We start from the raw sequence: 12,289 nt of genomic DNA, 5'->3' as shown, positions 1-12,289 counted from the left end.
TGAATAGGTCCCTTAAAAAAATTAGGTTTTGTACATTTCCTTGATAATGAAAAATTACTTCTACATTGTTTAACCTTCTAAAATGCCAACAAAGTTAAACAACATTTTACAAATGGTGTTGATGTAAAGCAGACATGACGGAAATGTTATTTATTAATGTTTTTTTGTGGAAGGACTCTCTGGATTTAAAGGGATAATGATTCAAAGTTTGAAAATTGCTAATTTTTTAAAATTTTTGTATAATTGTGGATATTTTTATAAATAAGCGCAAAACATATAGACCTAAATGTACCATTATCCTAAAGTAAAATGTGTCATGAAAAAAACAATCTCAAAATCAATAAGATATGTTGAAGCATTCCTGAGTTACCACAAAAAGTGACACTGGTCAAATTTCAAAAATTTCTCCGTCACTAAGGGGTTAAATGAGCTTTGGCTCTGAGAAGACTGCAGTGTTTCTGGATTTTGTTGATTGTTTGTATTTGTATATGCCTGTATGACAAAGTCGGCAGCTACCTGCAGGCATAAAGTTAATTTCCTCCCGATGGCCACCCTTCAGTATGGCTGCCAGGCGCCAGGCACCTTTTCTAATACTATTGACTGCAGATTAATAATATAACTATAATGTAAGTCTATAATGGCATTATCTGACATGTTCAGGTTCTCTTTTTAATTTTTTTTTTTTTTTAAATGAATTAGGGAAAAATGTCTAACTTGCAACTTCTGATCTGCGTTTTATGTTCTCGTGTGAATAAAATATGGCTTAAAGAAATTTACAAATCATTGCCTTCTTTACATTTTACACAGTGTCCCAACTTTTTAGAAATTGGAGTTGTACAACATGTTTCCCTTAACTATATTTTGATTAACGTATTTACTCAAGTGTAAGCCGAGGCACCTAATTTTACCAGAAAAAAAACTGGGAAAACTTTGACTCGAGTATAAGCCTGGTGTGCATTGTCCCCTCATCCCTGTCCTGGTATGCATGGCCCCCTCATCCCTATACTGGTATGCATGGCCCCCTCATCCCTATACTGGTATGCATGGCCCCCTCATCCCTATCCTGGTAGGCATGGCCCCCTCATCCCTATCCTGGTAGGCATGGCCCCCTTATCCCTATCCTGGTATGCGTGGCCCCCTCATCCCTATCCTGGTATGCGTGGCCCCCTTATCTTTATCCTGGTATGCGTGGCCCCCTCATCCCCATCCTGGTATGCATGGCCCCCTCATCCCCATCCTGGTATGCATGGCCCCCTCATCTTTATCCTGGTATGCATTGTCCCCTCATCCCTGTCCTGGTATGCGTGGCCCCCTCATCCCTGTCCTGGTATGCGTGGCCCCCTCATCCCTGTCCTGGTATGCGTGGCCCCCTCATCCCTGTCCTGGTATGCGTGGCCCCCTCATCCCTGTCCTGGTATGCGTGGCCCCCTCATCCCTGTCCTGGTATGCGTGGCCCCCTCATCCCTATCCTGGTATGCGTGGCCCCCTCATCCCTGTCCTGGTATGCGTGGCCCCCTCATCCCTGTCCTGGTATGCGTGGCCCCCTCATCCCTGTCCTGGTATGCGTGGCCCCCTCATCCCTATCCTGGTATGCGTGGCCCCCTCATCCCTATCCTGGTATGCGTGGCCCCCTCATCCCTGTCCTGGTATGCGTGGCCCCCTCATCCCTATCCTGGTATGCGTGGCCCCCTCATCCCTATCCTGGTATGCGTGGCCCCCTCATCCCTATCCTGGTATGCGTGGCCCCCTCATCCCTATCCTGGTATGCGTGGCCCCCCTCATCCCTATCCTGGTATGCGTGGCCCCCTCATCCCCATCCTGGTATGCGTGGCCCCCTCATCCCCATCCTGGTATGCATGGCCCCCTCATCCCCATCCTGGTATGCATGGCCCCCTCATCTTTATCCTGGTATGCATTGTCCCCTCATCCCTGTCCTGGTATGCGTGGCCCCCTCATCCCTGTCCTGGTATGCGTGGCCCCCTCATCCCTGTCCTGGTATGCGTGGCCCCCTCATCCCTGTCCTGGTATGCGTGGCCCCCTCATCCCTGTCCTGGTATGCGTGGCCCCCTCATCCCTGTCCTGGTATGCGTGGCCCCCTCATCTTTATCCTGGTATGCGTGGCCCCCTCATCCCTATCCTGGTATGCGTGGCCCCCTCATCCCTATCCTGGTATGCGTGGCCCCCTCATCCCTATCCTGGTATGCGTGGCCCCCTCATCCCTATCCTGGTATGCGTGGCCCCCTCATCCCCATCCTGGTATGCGTGGCCCCCTCATCCCCATCCTGGTATGCGTGGCCCCCTCATCCCCATCCTGGTATGCATGGCCCCCTCATCCCCATCCTGGTATGCATGGCCCCCTCATCTTTATCCTGGTATGCATTGTCCCCTCATCCCTGTCCTGGTATGCGTGGCCCCCTCATCCCTGTCCTGGTATGCGTGGCCCCCTCATCCCTGTCCTGGTATGCGTGGCCCCCTCATCCCTGTCCTGGTATGCGTGGCCCCCTCATCCCTGTCCTGGTATGCGTGGCCCCCTCATCTTTATCCTGGTATGCGTGGCCCCCTCATCCCTATCCTGGTATGCGTGGCCCCCTCATCTTTATCCTGGTATGCATTGTCCCCTCATCCCTGTCCTGGTATGCGTCCCTGTCCTGGTATGCGTGGCCCCCTCATCCCTATCCTGGTATGCGTGGCCCCCTCATCCCTATCCTGGTATGCGTGGCCCCCTCATCCCTATCCTGGTATGCGTGGCCCCCTCATCCCTATCCTGGTATGCGTGGCCCCCTCATCTTTATCCTTGTATGCATGGCCCCCTCATCCCTATCCTGGTATGCATGACCCCAGTAGAAAAACGTTTTAAAAAAACCCCATCCTACTTACAGTTTCTGCGCTCCCTCGCAGCATCTTGTTCCGATGCCAGCAGCGGTGAGGCGATCATATGTGTCTGCTGCTAAGGAGAAATGAATGTTCACTGCGCTCGCAGTGAATATTCATTTCTCTTCAATAGTGGGCACAGTAATCAGTTAGAATCATAGAATCATAGAATTCTATGATTCTAACTGACAGACAGCAGCTATAAATATTCCTCACAAATTCCCCAAATGCTAGCTCTAGAGCAGTATATTGGGAGATTACAACTAAATATCCAACTAGACCGTTTCCCTATCATATGACAGTGTTTATTACCATATATATGTGAGGAATATTTATAGCTGCTGTCTGTCAGTTCTCTGCATTGCCAGGACTGATTGAGCCTCCTCACAATGTTTCTCCCAAATGTCCTTTTCATTCTTTTGCCAGGCACAGTATTCAGACCCTCATGTCCTAGTTCTGGGATCTGTTTAGTTTGACCTCTTTCTTAGTCCCTATTACCTACTACTTGAAGCCAAAGTATATATGAGCTTGTTAACGTGTTCAAGACTTATGACAGAAGCAGTTTAAGTTTTAAACAACTAGGCATTCAATAATGCAATCCATTTCTCTTAGGTGGATGCTGTAGATTGGGTGGATAATGTCTGGCCTCAGCATTTAAAAGAAAAGCAGAAGGATGCAACAAATGTGATATCAGAGATGAAATATCCTAAAGTGAAAAAGTACGTTTATTATTATTATTGCTCTTGATTGTCTGTGTGCAAGATTTATCCTGTTTTGTGATACTTTTTATGGTAGTGTATCCAGTGCTAGAATGCTGGTGAGAATTGATGTAATATAATGAATACAAATGCGACTGCTTTCACAATGGCCACTGGAGCATGTAGAGCTGAGTTATATTTTCAGTCTTGTCATATCTGTCCGTTGTGGCTGTCTGTCTCCTTCAGTAATTTAAGTCATTAACTCATGGTAAATTGTAAAAGTAAAAAAAATAAATCCTAAACTGCCTATTGATAGCACAGAACTGTGGAAATCTATGCACTATTCTGTTTCATAAAGAAAATAAAAATTATTTAGCACAACAAGTAGTTAAAGGAACACTGAGCATGGCAAATAAGTCACTAAAAAAATTTCAGTAAATGAAAAATATCAAAACAATTTAGTTCCTGATTTCCTACGTTTCTTTGATACTGTTGTGAACTCATTTTCTGGTCTACCAGTTGTGAGTTCTCCTTCCGGGCTCCCTCTGGTGGTAACAGGAGGTAGTGAGGTTGATTTAATTAGTAGAGATCTGCCACCTGATGATGAGGATAACTATTGGATCTCTGGAATCTCAGACTGGATTTAAGACAGCCGACGCCCTATTCTGGTGCTGGTGATTCCTTCTGGCTTTTCAGCTTTTGGTTTTCAGCTCTGTTCCAGTCATCTCAAGCTAAGTGTTTTTGCTAATGTTCACACTTGATTTTGTTGGTCTATTCAGTCTTTTGTGTGGCCAGCCAGCCCCGGCTGGGGCTGTGCTGAATTTCCACTCTTATTTATCTGTATTTGCCAGTTTGCTTTTTGTCCCTTATTAGATTGGCCTCTTTTTTTGCTCTGTCTCAGAATATTTTAGAGTGCTGATATAGTGGGAGAAGTCTAGTGACTTCAGGGTTAATTTTGTTATCAGAAGTGTTGGACATTATTTTTGTAGGGTTTTTTGGGCAGATTGCAGACAGTGTCTTTCCTTTCCTGTCCTTTCTAGTTAGTTTGGGCCCCATCGTTTGCTCTGCCTATTTTCCTGCCTGTGTTTGTGTTTTCATCTTGTTTCACAGTCAATACATGTGTGGGGGCTGTCTATTCCTTTGGGGTCTGCTCTGGAGCAGTTAGTTTTCTCCTTTTCTTACTTTAGGCTTATTTAGTCCTCCAGCTGTGACGAGGCGTCTAGCTTCATCGTAGGAACGCTCCACGGCTGCTGCTAGTTGTGTCGTTAGGATTTAGGGGTCTGCAATCTGCATAGCTACCAACCTCTCTGGTTTTCTGTGACTTAGCTTGTTTAGTTTTCCTCCTCGGTGACCCATTCATAACAGATACTAAGTTTTCTTATTTTGCAATTAAAGGGATTCTGTCAGTAGGATCAACCCTCCTAAGCCGTCTGTATGGGCATGTAGGTTGTAGGAAGTTGAATAAAATGATACCTTGATACTGGTTATTCGATATCTTATTCCTGAGAAATCCATGTTTTTCTTGTATGTAAATGACCTGTTAAGATCTATGGGCCGGACACTGCTCTTCCCAAGAATCTACCTAGAATTTATTTTAATTGAAAGGATGCTCTACTGTTGTGAGACATGTAAATCAGGAGAGCAGACTGTTAGTCATTATATGTCTCACACTGGTAATGCCCTCTTTCATTTAAAATAAGCTTTGGGGGCAGATTCTCAGGGAGATCAGTAACCCCCCTAAATTTTAACATCTTTTTTATAAAATAAGAATAATTTGGATTTCTCTGGAATAAAACATTAGATCGCAAATATCAAGGTACCATTTTTTTTTTCAATTTCCTATGACCTACATACCCATATAGATAGATTAGGAGGGATGATCCTACTGACAGATTCTAATTAAAACTTAGAGAGTAGATTTCTTTATGTCCCATGAAATCAGCCATGCTCCTTCATCTTATCTTGTAGTTCCATCCTCCCCTTATGAGTTACAACATTATAAATTCAGAGAATAAAATGGAGTTGTATTAACCATCTAAATAAGAAATGTAGTAATCCATGGATGTGTGGTACACTTTGAAGCATCCTTAAGGCTAGTTTCATACTAGCGTTCTCGGGCGCAGGGCCGCCGCTAAGCCCCGCTCCCGGCTGTGCCCCCCTCGGGTCAGTTCCTCCTCTGATGGCATGACGCTGCATGCGATCAGCGTGCCCTATATTTAGCGCTGGGTACGCTGACCATGCACTGGTATGATTTTGCTGGCGGATTGTGACTGATTGTAAAAAACTGTGTGAAAGAGGCCTTAAATGCTAGATAAGTATTGTCAGCATTTTATCCTCCCTTTGGAAATGAATTAGGAACTCGCCTATACTGATGTCGCTTTTGAGCATGTAGACCTTAGAAAATTTTGTGCAAAAGTTGTCAATTACTGTCTGAATTTTGTGTAGACAATCGAAATATTGGGAGGTACACTATACATTATTATAATACAATCTAGAATAAAAACTGTACATATAAACCCTACTATAAGTAAATCAAAGTACACGTTAAAAAATAAGGCTTGATTTTAACATTTTTTTTTTTTTTTTCTAAAAAGCGTATAAGCCATCCCACCACGACCGTGTACCCGATCAGGATGGTCCCTGCTCTAGTAAATCATAAGCTTTCAGTTCTCAAAATAGACACATGCTGAACTGGAATTGGGTCTGACTGGTTTTTACACGTTACTGTGTTTTATCCCATTTTTTTCCCCATGTGTTACTATTTACTAACTGTAGGGTTTCAATTCATTGTTTTGGTTTTATTTTAAGTTACACTTGTCTGTTCATGACCACAGTCTGTATGTGTAACTACATAGTACACTTATACTAACCATGTTTTTGGTTATTGTTACAATGCAAACATTTTAGGATTATTGCAAATTATGTCCTTGTCATACGGGTCTGCACACGTGCCTTCTTGAGCAGGGGGACCTTGCGGGCACTGCAGGATTTTAAACCTTTACGGCATGATGTGTTACCAATGGTTATTTTGGTGACTGTGGTCCCAGCTGCCTTGAGATCATTAACAAGTTCCCCCTGTGTAGTTTTAGGCTGATCTATCACCTTCCTCATGATCAGGGATACCCCACGAGGTGAGATTTTGCATGGCGCCCCAGAACGCTGTCGATTGACTGTCATTTTGTATTTCTTCCATTTTCTCACTATTGCACCAACAGTGGTCTCCTTCTCACCCAGTGTCTTACTTATGGTTTTGTAGCCCATTCCAGCATTGTGCAGGTCTATGATCTTGTCCCTGAAATCCTTATAAAGCTCTTTGGTCTTGCCCATGTTGTAGATGTTAGAGTCTGACTGATTAATTGAGTCTGTGGACAGGAGACTTTTCTAAAGGTGACTATGTAAGACAGCTGTCTTTAGTGCAGGTTTGATTAGGAGCGTCTAACTGGTCTGTAGGAGCCAGGACTCTTAATGGTTGATAGGGGATCAAATACTTATTTCTCACTGCAAAATGCAAATAAATTTATATAATTTATACAATGTGATTTTCTGGATTTTATTTTTGATATTCTATCACTCAATGTTAAAATTAACCTACCCTAAAAATTATAGACTGTTCATGTCTTTGTCAGTGGGCAAACGTACAAAATCAGCAAGGGATCAAATAGTTATTTCCCACACTGTATGTATTTTGCTAAAAAACACGTTGCTGACACTGCGACATTCAATATACCTTTAGAGCTACGCCTAACTTTATTTCTATTACACATTTTAATTTTTTTATTTTATCAAAAAAACCTGCTTCAAAAGTTGAGCAGCGGCCTTAGAATGCACACACAGGTGGTACAAATGTAAAAAATAAAAAATCCTATGGCAAAATTTTAATACGAACTCTGATCAGCAATGGGCAATTCTGCACATAGCACAGTGGCCACAGAATACACGTATTGAAATGGTGCAAGTGATGAAGAGCAATTATCAGGGAAAAAGAAATGCCGGCGTCCAAAAACGTAATAACAAATACTAATCGGCGATGTGTAGGAGCCCAGTGGTTGTAGTGTGCACATATGGAGAAAAAACAGAAGTCAAAAACAAAATGTTTCTTGGCAAAACTTTAACACTGACTCTCATTAGCGATGTGCAACACTAATCAGAGTGCTGCAGCTGCGAGACACACACATGTAAGTGGTGAAATCAAAAATCTGGATAGAAAGTGTCAAAAATTTGTATGGATCCTTAGAGCCGGAAGTGGTGTGTGCGTGTCACTGATGCGCTCCACCTCTAAGCACACCGGGAATGAAGCCCTATAAGTACGTCTAATTTCTAGAAATACAGGAAGTGACACTCTTCTCATGACCGCGGCAGTCTATATAAATAACCATGGCCGCCAACACAGGGCACCAGACTCTTCCTCCCTGCACCCAAGATGGACACTCGCCAATCTCTTTGAGCTTTAACAGCCGATATATCGAACACCCCAATATACATACTGCGTTCTGGTCACTACCTCCCTTGAAGAATTGCCAGATGAAACGCATTGGGAGCAAGATGGGGCATTGACAGTAAGGATCCGATGAGGTCTTTTTAATGGTGGGGTAATGTGTGGCAAGGAATTTCGCATCCCCCCGCCCACTCCTTTTTTGACAAGTAGGATCTTCCACTTTACATGTTCTAATCCATAAACATCATTGCAAAAACTTGGTGAGATTGTTCCTATTACCCTATTATATATCTGCTCACTTATAGTTCTCTAGCTTTACTCTATTGTGTATGATGAGACAGTTCTTACTGTTTCAAATATCAAAACACAATATTGCTGGTGTATGTTGTCTTTTTTGTTTGTATGTTATAATTAGTCTTTTGAGCCTAAGGGGCCTTTTAAAAAAAAATATATTATTAAAGGTTATATTTTAATTAATTAGACCTTGCTGATCCAAACAAATCCGAGTTGACTGACCTGTAGAGATGAGCAAGCACTAAAAAGGTTGGGTGCCCTAACGGAGCAATTCCTAATACTCAAATTCTTGTTTCGAGTAATGAGAATAATCGGAGTCAATGGGAAATCTGAGCTTTTTCCTGGCAGACCCTACAAAGAGGTCTGGGGGGGCCAGTGAAAATGCTCAAATTTAATGGGAAAAGTGCTGAATGGAAGGAGATCAGCATGGGGAAGACCCCTGGAAGCATCTGACTCCCAGATCTCTGCTGAGAACAATGGTGTCACACTTTTAAGCCACTTTTACGGAGTGACCATAAAACATTCCAAACATACGAAAAATTGCATTTTGCAAAAAAAAAAAATTAAACATTTACCCATATAAGGACTTGTATTTGAGGCTAAATTATTTAAAAATGATTTTAACAAATTAATTTAAGTAAACCAAAATTGTTTGTTTTATTAAAAAAACAGGACATTTCAATTGAATTTATGAAGGAAGCAATAACTGCCAAAAATTAGGGATTCAGATACACCCTGTATTAGACATAGAGGAGGGCCTCATACACATTCTGTTCAAATTGTCATATATTGGTACTCCTAGACTCATAAAGGCTATGCACTTTTGAGGGTTACATACCAACAAAATGCACTCCAGACCAAGGAATAGTCTATTGATGAACGTTATAATACAGAGTTTTAAACAAATTTTTGGAGGGTTATATATCAATGAAATGTACCCAATAACACACTTTACTGTAAGGGCAATATAATACTAATTTTTAAAAAAGGTTTTGGAGGCTTAGGGTATGTGCACACTTTCAGTATTAGTCAGCGCTTTGGACGCAGCACATGTCCGCTGCGGCCAAAGCTCTGCCGGCTTTTGAACACAGGTGATTCAGCATGTGTTCATTGAACCGTGTGGAATCGCTGCATCCAATACATTGTACGGGTGACATTTATCTTGCGGATACTGAGAATCTCCACAAAATAAACAAACATGCTGCGATCTGGAAAGACCACATGTCTGTCTCCGCAGGGAAGCCGCGGGTGCCGATGCATGCATAGTGGAGGTGGGATTTCTTGAAATCTCATCAACTATGCTGTAACTTCTGGCTGCTGCAGATGTACGCAGCACTCAACCCGCAGCGTTTACTGACTGTGGGAACATACACTTAGCTAGCAGCAAAATGCACCCAAGAAGACCTAATACCCTGTGAATGAGCAATATAATGCTGATAAATTTTTAAACAAGTTTTTTGAGGGCTACATAACAATGAAATTTGTTCCAGAAGACAGAATAGTGTATGGGTGAGAAATTTAACACAATAAAAATTCTTAATGCTTTTTTTGTAGAGTTGTGTATCATAAAAAATGTACCCCAGAACACGGAATAGTGTTTTGGTGAGAAATGTAACCCAGCAACATTTTTTAACACTTTCGGACAAAAATGTGACCCACACCACAGAATAGTGTATGGAAAAGAAATGTAACCAAGCCAAATTTTTAGATGCTTGTTTGGACTGTTGTATACCTCCAATATCTGACAGAATCCGTGTAATAATTTATGGATAAGTCATCTAATCCAGAAATATTTTTCAACGGTTTTTTGTGAGTTTCACATACCACCGTAATGCAATAAGAACAGAATTAGACTGTAAGGATGACTCATTTAATCCATAAAAACTTAGAACGTAAATATTTTGAAAGTGTAGTTGTACTTATACAGTCTTAAAGTCTTTGTAGAAGGCGCCAAGCCAGGTACAAATGATAAGGAGGCCCCTGAAAGGCAACAACTGGCAGGCCTCGTCAAAATATAGAATATTACAAACACCTTATGTGCTGCTGTCATCTGATGGTGTGGAAAAGTGTAGGCTAATCCAGGCTTTATTTTTGAGTGTGAGCATGTCAGCCTTTCTGTTATCACCTCTCTGGCAAAGCTAAAAACACGCTCAGACAAGACGCTAGCAACAAGGCAGCACAACACCTCAAAGGCATAGAGTGACAGTTCATGCCAGGTTTCCAGCTTTGAGGCCCAATAGATGAAAGTCACAGAGGAAGTACAGTATGTTGGTTTGGTCTGCCAGGTATTGCTTGACCATCTTAAAAACTTTTCCCTCATTGTCAGAAATACCCGGTCGTCAGGCGCTGGGCTGGTGTCATGAAATTGGCCCACGCCTTTGACAGTGTACCCCTGCCTCTGCTGTGTGTCTCTCTGGCCTCTCCTCCTTGGTTGGGCAAGGAAGCTTGCCCCCTGCCGATAGCATTGTCTGATGGGAATGTTTTTAACATATTTTTCAGGCTCTGTGCACACGGTGCGAATTCTGCTGCGGATCCGCAGCGTTTCAGGAGCCGCGGGTCTGCAGCAGATTTAGGTGCGTTGTACAGTACCATTGTTTTCAATGGTAAACTGAAAAACGCTGTGCACATGCTGCAGATTTTTCCGCGCGTTCAAATCTGCAGCATGTCAATTCTTTGTGCAGATTCTGCTGCGGTTTCACACCTTCTCCATTGTAGAGGTGTGAAACCGCAGGCTAATCCGCAGGTAAACTGCAGGTCTTTTGACCTGAGATTTTACCTGCGGATTTTTACAAATCCGTGCGGAAAAATCCGCAGGACCAAAATCTACGTGTGCACAAAGCCTCATCGTGGCCTTTTTGTATAGCATCATCTTAGAAAACCTCTCTACCTCAGGAAGAAGAGATGCAAAGTTCTTCTTGTAGCGTGGGCCCAACAGGGTGAACAACCAGTACTCTTTTTGGCCAAGATGCATGTTCGATGCTGTACTCTCTTTTATGGAATGTAACGCTAGAGTCACGGGAAAGGCAGCTGTACATAAAGTCAGCCATAGGTGCCAAGTTCCAATCAGCCAACACTTCCTTGTTTCCACCATGATGATGACTCTTCTTCTCCTTCTTCTCCCTCTCTTCCTCCTCATTCCCATCCTCAGCCCATCTACGTAGGAGAGACTGGACAAAGGTTGTATGGTACTAGCCTCTGTTGCACTAGCCACCAACTCCTTTTCCTCCTCCTCAGGGTGCACCTCCTCATTGTTACCCAATCCACGCAGAGCAGATGAGATGAAGCTGGGCTTGCTAGAATGAGTTATGTCTTCCTCCATCCCCACCTGGTCCGCATGCAAAGATTCATGTTTAATTGTGAGCAGCGACTGTTAAAATAGGCATAGAAGCGGGATAATTGTGCGGACTATGGCATCATCGCCACTCACCATCTTTGTGGAGTCCTCAAAGTTTTGGAGAACCAAACCAATGTCATACATCCATGCCCACTCTTCAGTTCTTTTATGCGGAGGCTAACCAAAATACAGATGGGTGTGTTGGAGCTGGTTCTGAAAGGCCTGGCCTCTGCTGCTCAAAAAACCTTGCCAGCATGTGCAGTGTGGAGTTCCAGCCATGGTGACGTCGTAGACCCCCTTTCAGGCACTTCCCGAGCGGCGGCAGCTGTAGTCGACTTACATAAATGGATGTTGACGCGGTGGACCCTGACCAGAAGCTCTGGCAAATCTGGGTGGGTTTCGAGAAACTGCTAAATTACCAAGCTGACTGCATGTGCTAAGCTTGGCACGTGTGTGAGCTTGCCAAACTACACAGCCGCTACCAGGTTACATCATTTCACACACGACCATGCCTAGTTGGAGGTTTAGCGGCAAAAAACACAGATCTATTAGGTCTATAATTTCTTTAAGTAACTTTAATGCGGGGTGCAGTTTGCCTCCTAGGCAAATTAACTTAAGCAGAGCCTTTTCCTGCTTCACTGAGGCAGTGCTGCAAAG

General features: G+C 43.3%; 1 protein-coding gene across 5 annotated transcripts in view; it reads left to right on the top strand.

Moving 5' to 3' along the window:
* The window catches only part of KDM2B (lysine demethylase 2B), a 289,300-nt gene that overhangs the window by 48,458 nt on the left and 228,553 nt on the right, over positions 1-12,289 (top strand). For 4 of the 5 annotated variants that reach the window (XM_073585982.1, XM_073585979.1, XM_073585978.1 and 1 more), the window contains exon 6: positions 3,484-3,590. The exons of the other annotated variant lie outside the window; for it this stretch is intronic. In XM_073585982.1, coding sequence (XP_073442083.1) covers positions 3,484-3,590 — 107 coding nt within the window. The remainder of the gene's footprint in view (positions 1-3,483; positions 3,591-12,289) is intronic. 5 annotated transcript variants of the gene reach the window in all.

The sequence above is a fragment of the Dendrobates tinctorius genome, unplaced genomic scaffold, assembly GCF_039654945.1.
Source record: "Dendrobates tinctorius isolate UK_male_01 unplaced genomic scaffold, ASM3965494v1 ptg000090l, whole genome shotgun sequence".
In the NCBI taxonomy this organism is placed as follows: Eukaryota; Metazoa; Chordata; class Amphibia; order Anura; family Dendrobatidae; genus Dendrobates; species Dendrobates tinctorius.
This window is presented reverse-complemented; position numbering and strand designations above follow the sequence as displayed.